This window comes from Lampetra fluviatilis, chromosome 4 (assembly GCF_964198595.1).
Source record: "Lampetra fluviatilis chromosome 4, kcLamFluv1.1, whole genome shotgun sequence".
NCBI classification, from domain to species: Eukaryota; Metazoa; Chordata; class Hyperoartia; order Petromyzontiformes; family Petromyzontidae; genus Lampetra; species Lampetra fluviatilis.
In genome coordinates, this window is record NC_136278.1 from 10,854,666 (window position 1) to 10,870,320 (window position 15,655).

The following is a 15,655-nucleotide window of genomic DNA, read 5'->3' on the forward strand; positions in this document are numbered from 1 at the left end:
TTTGCCACTGGTAAAGGAGATGTCTCATAGTGTAAATTCTGATTCTGATTTCATTGCTACCCAGGGGCTCTGTGGCTGGGAGCGCGCGGTGGCGGTTGGTGGTGGTGGTTGTAGGGGTGGGGGGCGGGGCGGTGGTGGGGGGGGCGGGGCGGTGGTGGGGAAGAGGATGAGGAGGGGGGGCAGAGTTTATTTTCCGTGGCGCGCGACCCCCCCCCCCGGCGCACCTTATTAGGAAGTTCCGGGAGGAGGGGTGGTGTGGGGGGGGTCCGCCGAGCGGGCTCCCGCGCTTTTTTTTGATCTCGTGCCAAACCGGAAGCACCGATGCCCATACATGGTGGGGAAGCGGCTGTGACGTCACGAGCGTCGCTTCCGAGCGCGAGCTCCTAATATGGGCACGGCGCTTCCGACAGGGTTCCCTCCGCTGCAGCAGCCGAGGCGCGTTGCCAATTTGAAATTTAATTTGAAATTTAATTTGAAATAATACAACTGTGGACGACTCGACGATTTTACGATTATTTTCATTTAAAAAATATGTTTTACCGGGTAAAGACCCGCTTTGAGCTGCATAGCTTTCTTTCTCAGAAGCGACCTGCCGATCACATTTGGATATCTCAAACGAAGTGGCTTATCGTCTTATTGGTTCTTTCGGTAAAGTCACGTAGAAGGGAAATAATAAAATAATAAAAATAAAACATAATAAAATTATTATTATTATTTCCCTTCTACGTAACTTTACCGAAAGAACCAAGAAGACGAATCCCCGCAGTCACGAAAGCTTTAAATCGAAATTTGGCTTGTCGTCGTCATGGTCGTGGTGACATTTATAACAGGAGCCAAATAATCTCTCCAAACCGCGTGGATGTTTGATTCCTGGGGAAACCGGAGACAAATCGAGGAGAAAGAGAGACACGCAAACTCCCAAGTAAACCCACGACCGCCCGTGTACCAGGCGAGGTAGTTAACATATCAAAGCCACCGTGGCAATTTAATTTAATTCGCGTACCTGGCGTTAGAGCGATTCCACCAAGATTTTCCCGATACCAACTTTACCCAAAAGGCTACCAATGAATGAACTTATTGTTTAATTTCATTAAGTTGTTGCTTGTATTATTGTTATTATAATTATGAAGGCGGGTTCGTATATTCTGGTTTAGAGTAGCCCAATGTGATATTTTTGCTCGATATAACGTGGCCCACTGTGTTTTAAATGCACACGCGCGCGAGTGCTGTACACACAACACACACAACAATAACAACACACACAACACACACAACAATAACAACACACTCGCACGCTGTACACACCACCACCACAACAACACACGCACGCTGTACACACTCACACACAACACGCGCACGCTGCACAAACACCACCACCACGCGCACGCTGTACACACAACAACACGCGCACGCTTTACACACAACACGCGCACGCTGTACACACACCACCACCACCACAACACGCTGTACACACACCACCACTACCACAACACGCGCACACGGGGAAAGCCACGAGCACAACAGCGAGCGACAACGACGCCGGCGCAGAGAGAGAGAGGGCGCCGCGCGAGGTCTCTCCGCCGCCCCCCCCCACCGCGTGACGTCACGGCACGAGCCCCGCGGTCCTCCCGAATGCCCAAATAAGGGCAGTGACGTCACGAAACTCGCCCACTTTGTAGTTAAAAGGGAACACCGGGTGCTGGGGGCCCCTCATTCATTCACTCTCCGCCTCTCTTCCTCCTCCTGCAGCCAGCCAGCAAGCCGAGCAGGCAGCAGGCGGCGGTGGCGGTGGCAGCATCGGATGGTGGCTGAGCTACGACTGCCGGCAACTCCGTTGACTTAACGCACCTTGCAAAGATATCTGCCACTCGCACAGCGGACCCCGTCGTTGTTGTTGGGTTTTTTGGCTGTTGTTCTGGCTGCAAAAGCAATTCCAGCCATAATCATCAAGCATCGGCATCCTCAAGCCCAGAGCTGAGCTCTTATTCATTTGCCAGCGGTGCCAACACTGCCTGTGTGAAGGCACCCGAGCAACCGGTATTAAAGCCTCCCCCCCCCACCCAGCTTGGACTGAACTACCGCTTAATCTTCTGCTTCTCTGGGAGATTTTTTTTTGTTTTGGTATCCAGCGAATGCCCTGGCTGCTGTGTTCAAAGAAAGAGCTCAAAAGCAACGCAGGTATCAAGCGCATCAAACCGAGAGACAGCAACAAACTACAACATCATCAGCAGCAGCAACATCAGCAGCAGCAGCAGCAACAACAGCAGTAGAAACAGCAAAGACACAAACAAAATCTCAAACAACAACAACAACAACAACAAAAATCAACAATCAGCCCCTCACTCCGGGGTTAAGTTGTCGATCTTTACAGCCGCTGCTGGTGGTTGCGCGCGTCATGACGGAGATAATGCCCCTGCTTAGCTCATTTCTCCATCCTCTGCCCGATGCAGCAGCGTGCGTTAACCTGGACGAATTTGGCCCATCCGGAGCTGTCAACACTCCCGGCTCGGCAGCGGACGGCCAGCTCTTTCCTGCCGGAACCCTCGAGCAATACACCGGCCTCAACTGCGGCATGAACCGAGGTGAGCTCCTCTTTCCCGAGTGTCCGTGCGTGTTTGTGTGTCTGTGTGTACTGTGTGTGTTGCGCTCATTCGAGACTTAAATGCTGCGTGAACTCCAAGCTGCTGCGGGAGTCAAAGGCCCCCCATCCCCCCTCGGGACGTGCCAACACCACCAGCCTCGTGCGCCGTTGCTGGCCTCAATGGGTGCTCGCTAACATCACTTGCCCCAACACGCTTGTGTTGTTGTAATCTACGTGGGGGGGGGGGGGGTCTTTGACTCTGCAGTCAGTCAGCGGACAGCCAGCGCTGCCGCTGCTACCGTTGATATTCGCGCGCGCGCTGACTTTGCGCTACGATCTTCCGACAGCATGGGTTAGATTCCACACCGTGGCTATGACATGCGGTGTGGGCAAGTGGTGCCTGCACCTGTCCTAGGGTCTCACTGTAGGGTGCACGGCTTAGCCTTAATGAGTGTCTGGTGAGGTGTGTGTGTGAACATCATCCCTGGAGAGATGAACGCGGCGAGGAGTAATGCTGATCAGTCACACCACCTACACTCCCTCGTGCGCTCTTTCGCCTTTAACCGTGGCTCGTTAACAGCGCCTTGCCCATACGATCTGTGCGAGGGGGGGGGTGACTGTGTTTGGCTCCTGAGCCGTGGCGTCGTGATGTTCACACACACTAAAACCGCAGCGAAACCTCTGTTTGACTCCCGGCTGTAGCTCGCATTGACACCGGGCGAAATCAGTATCTGAAGCTAGGGCTGAGCCGTGTCTGTGTCCACTCTGTGTGTATAATCTTCGTGCACGGCCCGGTGCAGCTGAATTAAGCGTCGACGGCCAGATCTGCGTGGCTATCTGCCGACCTAAATAGGTGCTCGCTAACAGCGCTTGCCTATCGACAGTCTGTATATGATCGAATGAGGTGCACGTGTGTGCACGTGTGCGAGCGGACGTTGGCGTCGCAATGATACATGGACTGTGCCACGGTCTGCAGTCCGTATCTCGCACAGCCGTGCATAGAGTGTCCGTGCACTTCATGACCCAAGGTATTTTTCTTTCCCAAATCAATAGGGAGTGCGCATATAGATATTGGCCTTTGCAACTCCGCATATATAATTATTCGATCAGCTCTATCAATATTGCTCCGCTGCGCCCGTGTCTGTTGTGTGTGTGCGCATTGACACAAGCAAGCACACACGTGAGCACGTATACAAGGATACACATCGTGTGCTGTATTGGCTGAGGTCTCGATGTGTTTGTTGCTGGTGGGGTGTGTTTTGTACAGCGTGCATTTCGCTGACTGCATGCGTATGCCATTGCAATTCTGCAAACGCACGTAGATGTACACAGCCACAGAGGTATCCTAGAGAACAGCCCCTTATACATTCCAAATTACACGCTGTTATGCTGCACGTATTGATCGCGCAGTCTATATATATACTGTACCAGCTCTTGCCCCGTGTATGTGTAAACGATAAGCGAAATCTCCAAGATCATTTGGGCCGAACATTTAAAGGAAGACTGTTCCAGCAACAGGAGCGGAGCCGGAGCCCAGCTGGCTGCGCGCAAAATCTGCATGAAAGCAGAACCGCCCCCAAAGCATGACACCTCGATGACGACCGCAATTAAGGCGAATGTTTAGACGTGGCGTTACACACCACAACAATAGCAGTGCACGCGTGCGTGCGCGCACGGACGGGCGGACGGGCGGGCGGGCACGCGTGGTCCGTAGCTCGCCGGCTGATGCTGCAGCTGCAGCTGCTACTGCCGTGCGTCGCCAATGAGCGCCGAGCCAGCCGCGCGCGTTGCGTTTGGGCTGCTCCACGCAACGTGTGCACGGTGCTTTCTCTACGTGTGTATGCCCCGTGCTGCACCGATTACTCACACACACACACATTGATTGGTTGTTTGGCGTATATAGACACGCGCGCAGAGGCACTACTGACACAGCGTGCGCTCCTCTGCTCCTCCCAGACGCTTTCATGAGCGTGTCCATCGGCACAGAGAAGGGCTCGGCCGAGCTGTCCTACCAGAGCATGTTCGGCGGCGCTGTTGACTCCGTGTCGGGCTCCCAGAAGCCCACCTACATGGGAACCTTCTTCATCGAGCCCGGGACCAGCTGGTGGCCTACCGATGCGCCGTCCGCCACCGTCTCCTCGGCGGCCGCCAACGGCAGCGTCTCCTCTACCAACTCCTCGGGCTCCATCAACATCGTGAGCGCCGAGGTGGTGGGCGACGACATGTCTCCCGGCTCGGTGCACTCGTCACACACGCCGGCACCCAACACGGGGCTGCTGACGCCCAACAGCTGTCCCGGGCTGTCCGTGGCCCCCATGGCCTGCGGTGACCCCCCGCCCGCCTACCCATCGGCCTGCGGGGACCCCTTCCCGTGCATTGAGCCTCAGTCTCCGTATTACACCGGCTCGGGCCACGCGGGCGTCTTCGCACCGCCTCCTCCACCACCACCACCTCCTTACCCCTCCGGATCTTCCTCCTCGTCTGGTGCAAAGGTTGAGGACGCGCCAGTATTTCCGATCCATTCAGACTACTTGTACCAACCGCAACTTCATCACCACCACCATCACCACCACCACCAGCAACAGCACCAGCAGCAGCAGCAGCACCAGCAGCAACAGCAGCAGCAGCAGCAACATCAACACCACCACCAACAGCTCTACCAGCAACAACATCATCATCATCATCAGCAGCAGCAGGCGATGCAAGCGTCGAGCATGCACGAGCATCATCGCTCGAACCTGCCCTGCTCAGCCTCAGCAGCAGGTGTGGGGGTTGACACGAAGCCGCCCGCCCTGGCCATCACGCCGCTGTCCACCATCAAGGCGTTCTCCACGTCGGTGGCCGAGAGCAAGAAGCTGCTCACGGCGCTGTCGCAGCAGCAGCTGCTGCGGCCCGTGCGCCTCCGCAAGTACCCGAACCGGCCGTGCAAGACGCCGCCGCACGCGCGGCCCTTCCCGTGCCCGGCCGAGGGTTGCGACCGGCGCTTTTCGCGCACGGACGAGCTCACGCGCCACATCCGCATTCACACGGGGCACAAGCCCTTCACGTGCCGCATCTGCATGCGCAGCTTCAGCCGCAGCGACCACCTCACGACCCACGTGCGCACCCACACGGGCGAGAAACCCTTCGCCTGCGACTTCTGCGGCCGCCGCTTCGCGCGCTCCGATGAGCGCAAGAGGCACGGACGCATTCATCTCAAGGGTCGCGACGCGGCCGCCAACTCCAAGGGATCCGCTGCTGCTGCTGCCGCCGCCGCCGCTGCGGCGACGAGGGGTGACGTCAAGGTGGCCGTCGGAGATGCCCCTGGCATGGGGATGCTCATGGGAGGTGGAGTTGGACTGGCAGGAGGGGACATGTCGAGAGATTTGTGCAACAATCGTACCAGCGGCGGCAGCAGCAACAACAACATCGCGCCGGGCCACCTCCAGATAGTCACCAGCAATGACTCTTACGGCGTGCTGTCGTAGGGCAGTGTGGGGAGGGGGACGGTGTGACGAGACATCGTCTTTGTTTGACATATGCATGCACACATAAACACACACACACACACGGGAGTTTGTGTGTGCGCGTGTGTCTAGATGCGCTTAAGCCAAGCCACAGAGCCCGGAGTGTGCAAAGTGACACCCGCGGTTGCATTGGCTGGCGCATGCCAGAGGTGGCTGCAAGGAGGAGCAGGTTCGTGAGAATCGAGAGGCGGGGGTGGGTGGAGGGGAAGTCGCCCCCCCCCCCCAAACAAACACCAACAACTCTCGCACCGTGGCGCACGCGCCGCCCACGTGCGCAGGACTCAGCGTGAGTGAGACACGAGACCCGCTTTCGGACTCGATCTGTCCGGGGGCCTCTTCTCTCGCTCAAGTTGGAACTCGAGTGTCGAGGCGTGAGTCTGCGTTTGATGGACATCTTCTGCCGTGCCGCCGCCGCTCCCCACGTGTCTCGTTACTACCTTTTACATCGTGATTTGCTACAGGTGTTCTTCTACACGTGCCCACGAATTGAATGACCGATTGATTGGAGGGGCGTGGCGGCGGTGGTGGTGTATCAGATGATGTTTTGGTATGCGTTCAATCACGGCACACCAGTGATTGAATAAGGATGATCTGTGTCTCAGCAGCAGCAACAGCGGCGTCTCCGTCCCTCAAGACGATTTTAAAGCAGCCTCGCGTCGCGTTAAACATTACTATGGCCATTACAACAAACGGATCTGACAAATGCACTGTATAAACACGTGGCGTAATGTACATTTATAAGAGCAACACGCTTGACCTTTTAAGTCAAAACAGAAATAGATGTATATCAAACTGCCATATTTCCGTCCCTCTCACTTTTTGGAGGGTCGTTCTTGTGATATTAAATAATTGGCAGCTTATGGATACTGTTATGTGTACATAGTTAAGTGTTTATATGGTTTCGTAAGACGTGTTTGTACGCAGTTTTAACAAGCGCTACATTTTTTGTCTCAGAGCCGCTTCTCTTTTTGTAAGTAAATGAGCACTTACCGCGTGTGTGCGTGCGAGAGTAGAGTTTATATATTTTGTTTAATTCTGACACGCGATTTTCCTCTCTCCACGAGAGTCCACGTTATCGGCATGTCAAGGATTTGCGAGAAGGGTACGATTACAGTTTGTACTGTTTTAGAACTATGGCTATATCTGTAGCCTAAAAATATATATTGTTATTATTGTTAATATTTACGAGAGAAAAAAACCCGTTTTAAAGGCCAAGCTGGGCTTGCCCGAGGTACGTTCAAGAGTCGCTGTAATGTACAGATTGAACACAGTTCTAAACCGCCTTAAATTAACTGCTAGAGTATAATGCGTGTATATAGTTTGGTCAGTATAAGCTGCAAATTGTTTGCGCTATGACACCAAGATATATTTTTGTATCTGTGTAACTGCTGTATACTTGATGTAATAGCATGTTTAGTTTTAAATGCAGACTACACACATTTGTAGCTGTCGGCCAGTGTTCTAAAAAAAATTGTTGGATTTCTATATTAATTCACCTAATTAGACAATCACTTTGTGTTTTCAAAAGGAACTAAAGTTTTTTTTGTTGCTTTCCTATACATGCTTTATAGCTGCACATTGATGTGTAAAAGGTGTCGAAATAAAGTCCAGATAAGAAATTATTTCGGAAGTCTGGAACTCATCACACGCGTCCAAAAGATACAAAGATCCCCCATATAGCCTTCAACACTGTTGGGAGCAAGTGCTGTTAGCGAGCACCTATGAAGGCTGGCACGGCACACGAGGGGGTGAGTGGTCAGCACCACGCCCGGGCCACCTTTCTCTCCCGAGTGGTGATGCTTGCACAATGCACCAGGTACTCATTTGAGGTTGAGTCGACCGGGTTCTTAGCGCAGTGAGCTAACCGCTACCCCACCGCTCCCAATACCAATACTCGCCATTCGCCACTAAGTGATGGTGACGTCACCACGGCGCCTGTGCCAGGCTAGGTACACTTTGAGGCCACGAAGTGTCGAAGGCTTGCTGACAGGAGGTCTCGGGACAGACCCTGGTGCCATGGGTTGGCTGACTGAGCTGACTGGTGGATGCACCAGCTGTACCCCGAATGTGCCACCGCTCCCACACACAGAGACACACACACACAGACATCTCTTTGCCATCGAGAACTCTCGCCTCAGCCAGTTTCAAATGCAGTGTGTTCCCATGCTCATCTCTTTCGGAGGTCCTGAGCCATGATGGAAATTCCACATTCCCATCGCGGAAGACAATCTCTCCATCATAGAATAACTATTTTAACGACACAGAAGTACGATTGTCACCTGCTCCTAATTTCCCCAGGATGTCCTCTTTTAAAGGTCGCAGTCCTGGGAAATATATGTGTTCCCAGGACGCTGAAAGTCCCGGGTTTTTTTTTATCAGTTGCGTAATAATTCACCGCCCAAGACAACTCATGTACGTGTATTTTCTCCTTTCTCCGATTGTGAGATATTCATCTACTTCCCGTGAGATTTCCCGGCTCGATGTACCTCAAGAGGTGGCAACTCTGCCAAGAAGGGATAACTGTTATTATCAAGTACCTGATAGGTTGTTTTGGCAACGGCAAAAGGCCCGACCGCATTTGTCTCCCTTGTGGCGATATTTATCACGCCGCACCATCAACACGTAACCTAGGGGAAAGCCCGTGTCAAACTCGAATATCAAACGCTGGGCAACCCATGGATTTAGCACACACAGGAATAGTAACCCAGCTCCTTCAAGTCAAACAGAAGGCAATTAATTCAAGAGGAAACGAACGGCATTATCTCGTGCCCTATCCCATTCGCACCCCGCAGACGTGGAATCTAAGACGTGTGTCACGCGTTGCGCCTGCGTCTTACCATCAGCGAGATCATTTTAATGGCAGCGAAATGATTTCAAGACCAACAGGCGCCCCTATACAGAAGCGAAGCGGCTGCCGGGTCCGCCGATGCTAAGCGTGCGGCTTCACCACTCGGGCACGTGCGTGGTGACAGCGCCGCCGCGCCGGGTGATGGCAATTGGTGTGAGACGAATGCAAACACCATCAACTCAAACGAGCACCGAAGACAACGATTCCTACACCCCCGCCCCCTCCCCCCCGTGTAGCCTTAACAGACGCGGTAGGAGCGAGTCCTGTTAGCGAGCGCCTACGAAGGCCGGCGCAGCACACGGTTAGCACGGTTGGATACGTACGGTGCGAAAGAAGTTCAACACACATGCATGAGTGGGTGGGTGGCCAGGCAGCGCCACGCCCGACCGCCTTTGTTTCCCCAGTAGCGATGCTTACACACCGAACCAGGTACTCATTTTAGGCTGAGTCGACCTAGGGGAGTCGCAAGACCTCGTCAGATAATTGTCACTGGCGTTGGCCGTCAGAGGGAATCAAACTCAGGTCGCCGGGTTCGTAGCGCAGCGCTCTAACACCACCATCACCACAACCACCAACAGAACCACCAACATCACCATCACCAACAACCAGGGGCGTGGGAGCTGTCGAGTGTGCAGGCAGTGCAACTGCAACGCGGCCCGCGGACCCGAGGGGTGGAGGCACCGCGGATGTGTCGAGGGGAAGGGGTCACAGGGACACGGGAACCCACGCCAACCACACCACGCTAATGCCATAGACTGTTGGGGCAAGTACTGTTTGCGAGCATCTATTAAGGCTGGAGCGGTTACGTGTGAGGACGGTGAGTGTCCAGCACCACGCCCGATCGCCTTTTGTCTCCCCAGTGGCCATGGTTACCCACCGCAACGATGTGGGCCGAATATTCATCTATTCGTCACCGATGTTGGCCGTGAGCGGGAATCGAACTGGGGTCGCGCAATACTCAAACCGCTGCACGTCACCAGCACCACCACCGCCATCAGCACTTCGGATTGTATGTTCTGTATACCAGATTCCCAGGGTCATATACAATAAACAAGCAACCACGAATAACGTGCGGTGTTTGTAAAATTATGTTTTTTTTTTTAAAGCGGATTAAGTCATCAAAGAGGCACCAGCAATGTGTCTTGGCCGTTGAGTTGTTGCTGCCTAAGCGTATTGATGTCTTGAACTTTGTGTTGCGGTCATGCCTGATGCTATTACTGTTGATTCATGTTGAGGGTCGCTATGCTAATGTGTGAGACGCCGAGGACATTTCCCCAAGATGAATCTTTGCCCGCTTTACGTCGGCTGCAGTGTCACACTCAACCGCAGACGAACTACTTCTTGGTTCGCCGATGGTCCCTGTCGGTCCTGTCCTGTGAAACCCATCAATCCTCCGGTGACGTTTGAGGACTCGGTTCCGAAAATGATGTCGTTCGGAGTTTTTCATTCCTAAGAAAACCCTTTTTTTAAAATAGGGGACAACAAAGCGTGGAAGAGGCATACAGAATCCGAATATTTCTTTATCCTGGAGAAATCCGATGAGCTATAAAAGCTCTTGTTTTTATAGATATCCAGTCGGGGCGAGTCAATACTTGAATTAAACTACATTGAGACGTAAAGAGGAACACGTGGTTTTGTAGAATATACGCAAGCTAATTACACCCTTCAAACTGTTCAGAAAGGTGAGTTGGAAACCAAGGAATGGAACGCATCTGAAAGGCTGCCCACTGAGAGCTGAGGCGATGAAATACACTTCTTGTGCAACTGGGCGGTGGATTGTTTCATCGTAGGATCGTGGAAAAATGGTGACAGATTTGGGAGGGCGGTGTTTATCCAGCGGGGGATCGATCATGGCTTATGATGATCATGGTGATGATGACGATCATCATCATCGTCATCATCGGTCAGCTTGATAAAATGGTGACCACATAGTGAGATAGCAAGTCATATGGATAGATTCGTCCCTGCCACGTGAAGGTAAAATGCTCTCCATTGATTCAGTCTTAAGCAGGGAGTGTGGGGAAAAAAACATGTGTGTAGAAATTCACACTTGCTGGACAGCATTTATTCTCAATGTAGCCACCTTATCGAGCGCTCTGTGGATCGTTAACATCACAGGACTGTGAGAGATGGCGACAGAAAAGAGAGCACTTCATCCAGCAGTGGATTGGTCGTGGCTGAAGATGATGTTAACCATCTCATCAGCAAAGCACTTGTGATTATTACACCGTGTAACGTCTTGAATATCATCAATTTTCTCAAAACTTTAATTACATAATCTCTCAATTTTCAGTATTACTGAAGGAATTTAGCAAAAAACATTGCGTTGATGTGGATTAAACAATAAAATGTAATAGTATACAGTCAATTGCAATGTATTTATTGTAGTTATTGTTATATAAGTGCAACATTTCCTTTGCAGCATATGCAACATATAAATGTGGCATTGGAATTACCCAGGGGATACGTATCAACCATTTCCATTTGTAAACAGGAAACTCATTGATAGGAAACCACATAATGAGCTCTACGCATGGCTTAAGCACCATACTTTTCACTCAAAAGCTGTAGAAAAATATGCTAACCTCTGATGCTGGAGATAAGACTGCTGGGGCAGAGCTCTTGCCTCCACAGGTAATGGTAGGTCAAGTCGTTGGAGAGTGCATACTTCCATTTGTGGCTTTCAATTAGTGGGGTGTAAATTCCATATTAACATGACAGGGCCCAGCATATCCAGAGAAGATTCACTTTTGGCCGAGACATTGCTGTATGAATATCAACATGCAATGACGTTTAATTAGCCGCTACAATGTGCGATTCAGAGCAATTCAGAGCAACTTATTTCGCACCGCACGTTGGCTACGTACGGTGCGATAGAAGTTCTACATACAATGCGTCCCATCATCCTGGCAAAAAAAATTGCAAACCCCTGAACCAGATTGGTACTTCAGTCACGTGACATAACGATATGCAGCGTATGAGTCCTGGTTTGCGTGAAACAATGGACAACAGAAGGAATTGTTTTTTTTTTACATTAGCGTCGCAACCACTCCTGACTTCCTACAAAGTGGTCTCTTATTTTACCGACCCAGGAGAGATGATTAGCTAAGTCGACCCCCCCTTAGTTTGACTGAGAGAGCATGGATTGCCCAGTGTTCATTTGAGATTCAGTGGTAGTCGTCGTAACGACAGCCCACCCCCTGTAAAGGATGGTGTGAGTTGCACTGATGCCTGATATGAAGTAGCACCGGTGCTCACGGCTGCATGGATCGCGCGGTTTACTAATCTTATCGTTGTTAATCAAGACAACGAGTCTCCATTTAGCCGAACAGACGATCGGGCTCAGGTGCTGCAATTGAGCTCCTGTTAAGGCCAGCAAGGCACACGACGCAACGGTGTCTGTCCAGATATCATCGCACAATATCAATAAAGAGAAAATAAATTAAATAATAGAATACGACGTTTCGATTGCAACATAGCAATCGTCATCAGGTAGAACTAAATTTGAGAGAGCCAAAACAGAGACACGGAGACACACAGACAGACACACACGCAGAGAGAGACTCACACAGAGACACAGAAAGAGAGACACACAGAGACACACAGACAGACACACAAGCAGAGAGAGAGACTCACACAGAGACACACAGTGAGAGACACACACAGAGACGCACAGACAGACACACAAGCAGAGAGAGACTCACACAGAGACACAAAGAGAGACACACAGAGACACACAGACAGACACACAAGCAAAGAGAGACTCACACAGAGACACACAGTGAGAGACACACACAGAGACACACAGACAGACGCACAAGCAGAGAGAGACAACACAGAGACATACAGAGAGAGACACACAACTATCTCTGCTTGTGTGTCTCTCTGTGTATCTCCCTGTCTGTGTTTTGTCTCTCTCTCAAATTTAGTTCTACCTGATGACTATTGTTTGTGTTTCAATCGAAACGTCGTATTCTATTATTTAATTTATTTTCTTTCTACGAGACTTTACCGAAAGAACCAAAGAGTAATTCCTGCACTCACGAAAGCTTCAAATTGGGTGGCATGGTGGTAGAGAAGGCCACTATGCCATCTATGTGGATCTGGCACTTGCGTTTGATGGATGTATGCTGAACTTCTTTCGCACCCTACGTAGTCAACCGTGCGAATCGGAGGTGCGATGTAGGATAGATTTTCTGTCGGCGTACTCCAGGGCTCACGAAAACTAACGACTTCTGACGTTGGTTCTCTCAGGAGCAACGCCAATTCTCCCCAACACACGGAGCTGTGTATTGGCGGTGATGCGCACTCGCCCCGAATGCATCATCTCGAAGAAAGAGAAGAGAAACTTCTTAAGTTCCCCGCGTGGATCTCAATTTAGAATGTTTCCACTGAATTAGATTAATTGGATGAGAACACACGGGACGTGACATACTCTCCTTTGGGGAATTGAGAATGTAATATATGATGATAAAAATGTGAATTTCATTACAAAGAAAACGCCGTTGTACACGAGGCAAAGTGACTCCTTGACAAATGCTGCTGCATTTAAACAGCCTTGTTTTATGGATGTACAATCTATGCCTGTGTTCGTGTATTTTATTATTACGGGAACGGTCGTGCAGCGATTTGCACGCTGTTCTACGAACCCAGTGACCCGAGTTCGATTCTCGGCGACGAATATCCGAACCGGTCATGGGACTCCCCAAGGTCGACTTAGCCTTAAAGAGTACCCCCGGTATGAACAGCAACAGCAACACTGGGAAGAGGCATACGGGCGGACGTGGGGTCATATCCGCCTTGATAGGCGCTCACTTAGAGCACTTGCCCCAATCGTCTGGGGGATATTTGTATTTGTGTCTCTTTATTGATATTGTTCTATGATATCTGGCAACCGACTTTCGTTACACATCAGCACTGGGGAGACACCGTTGCGTCGTGTGCCTTGCTGCCCTTAACAGGAGCTCAATTGCAGAGCCTGTGCCCTATAATCTGTTCGGCTAAACGGAGACTCGTTGTCTTGATTAACAACGATGCGATTAGTCAACCGCGCGATCCCTGCAGCCGTGAGCACCGGTGCTACTTCACATCGATACGCGGAATGTAACCTCCACAGCAAGGCCGTAGCCATGGAGTTAACATTAGGGGGGGGGGGGGGCAAATCTTCCAGGGGGTCTGGGCCCCCCCCCCCCAGAAAAAAAATCTACATTTGAAAACGAATTCCCTGCCATATTAAAAAGATCACTAACACATAGGATGGACTCTTTTTTACAATAATGTCTAATAGTGTATTGTATTACATTGCTCTGTTTTTTTTACCTTTTCTTGTTTCATTGTATGTAATGGCAGAGATTAGGGATTAATAAAGTACAACCATAACCACAATCACATAAACAGAAATCTATTTGATAGCAACATATTGGGGGGACATTTTGAGCATATTTGAATATTGGGGGGGGGGGGGGGGATGTGGAGGGGTTGTGTCCCCCCCCCCCCCCCAAAATAAATATTATGATTACGGCCTTGCTCTACAGGGTCATCGTGGTCCCGGAATCTTCCAGGTCGTTTGAACCTTGAACGAGCGCAAGTTCGAGTTGGTAAAGTGTGGCGATATTGGCACCGAATACAAAGTACACGTGACTCTCTCGTACCAACAACAGGCTCTGCTCCGTAGGGAGGAGCAGTGGCGCAGCGATTAGCGCACTGTGCTTGGCACCCAGCGACGTGAGTTCGACTTCCAGACGTTGCAAACATCGTCAGTGAGTGGGGCGTGATATCTGAAACCGGACTCGTGGCTTCCCCTAGGTCGACTGAGCCTCAAATGAGTATCTGGCGCGGTGTGTAAACACGAGTGCTCGTGGCTTTGGTTCCTCCTCGTGCAACGTTCCAGCCTTAATACGCGCTCACAAAGCACTTGCCCCAACGATCTATTGTGTGTGTGCGTCTTTGTACATTATATTGGGGAGCGGTGGCGCAGTGGTCAGCGCGCTTGCGCAATGAACCCGACCGCCCGAGTTCGATTCCCACTCACGGCCATCACCGGCGACGATTATCTGAACCGGTTCTGGGCATCCCTTAGGACGACTCAGCCTCAAATGAGCACTTGGTGCGATGCGTTAACATCGCCACGTGGGAGACAAAGGCGGCCGGGCGTGGTTGTTGGCTTTCCCACTCCCTCGTGCGCCGTTCCGCACCTTCATAGGTGCTCGCTCGCAGCACTTGCCCCCAACGGCATGTTAAGGCTACACGGAGAATCTTTGTCTTTGTACATTACATGAGCAGACCTTGGCGGTTAGAATCTAAATGTAGGACGGCCGGTCCGCCCACAGAAGGCAAAAGGGGAGTTGGGGCCTGTGTTGGCCCTAAAACGCCCACGCACCTTCGTTCCGATGACACATGCATCACGTACACTCGCCGCTTTCCAGCACGCTGCTACTTGCGCTACAGTTGTGCGCAAGACTCGTGTGCGCGTTCTTCCACGGCGTTCGCCACGCACCGTGAGCGAAGTCGACGCATGTTGCCCACGTGTGCGGTGGGTTGGCAGGAGCTATTAAAAGCAACATCCCTTTTTTCATTACTCAAGCACGTGGAGATATTGCACCGGTTGTGTAAAGTGGAAGAGACGTGTGTGTGTGTGTTTACTATGTGGTTCACTTTATCGAAAATGATAATCGTAATGTTGTTATGAGTGTTCACACGTACGTACACGCGCCTCGTGAT

General features: G+C 51.4%; 1 protein-coding gene across 2 annotated transcripts; it reads left to right on the plus strand.

Annotated features, from left to right (window-relative positions):
• The first annotated feature begins 1,718 nt into the window (after positions 1-1,718).
• Positions 1,719-7,709, plus strand: LOC144931561 (uncharacterized). Of its 2 annotated transcripts, XM_078855535.1 has the most exons (3): positions 1,719-2,178; positions 2,451-2,582; positions 4,538-7,709. In XM_078855535.1, exons 1-3 carry the CDS (start codon positions 2,133-2,135, stop codon positions 6,046-6,048), a joined length of 1,689 nt encoding a protein of 562 aa, XP_078711661.1. In that variant the 5' UTR covers positions 1,719-2,132; the 3' UTR covers positions 6,049-7,709. The 2 variants fall into 2 exon arrangements, with proteins under 2 accessions (XP_078711661.1, XP_078711660.1); XM_078855534.1 differs by lacking the exon at positions 1,719-2,178 and having other exon boundaries at positions 2,185-2,582.
• The last annotated feature ends 7,946 nt before the right edge of the window (positions 7,710-15,655 follow it).

Coding starts and splice junctions, on each gene's coding strand:
- LOC144931561 (XM_078855534.1), top strand. CDS start 2,396: ATGACGGAGATAATGCCCCTGCTTAGCTCATTTCTCCATCCTCTGCCC. Junction 2,583..4,537: donor CAACTGCGGCATGAACCGAG/GTGAGCTCCTCT, acceptor TGCTCCTCCCAG/ACGCTTTCATGAGCGTGTCC.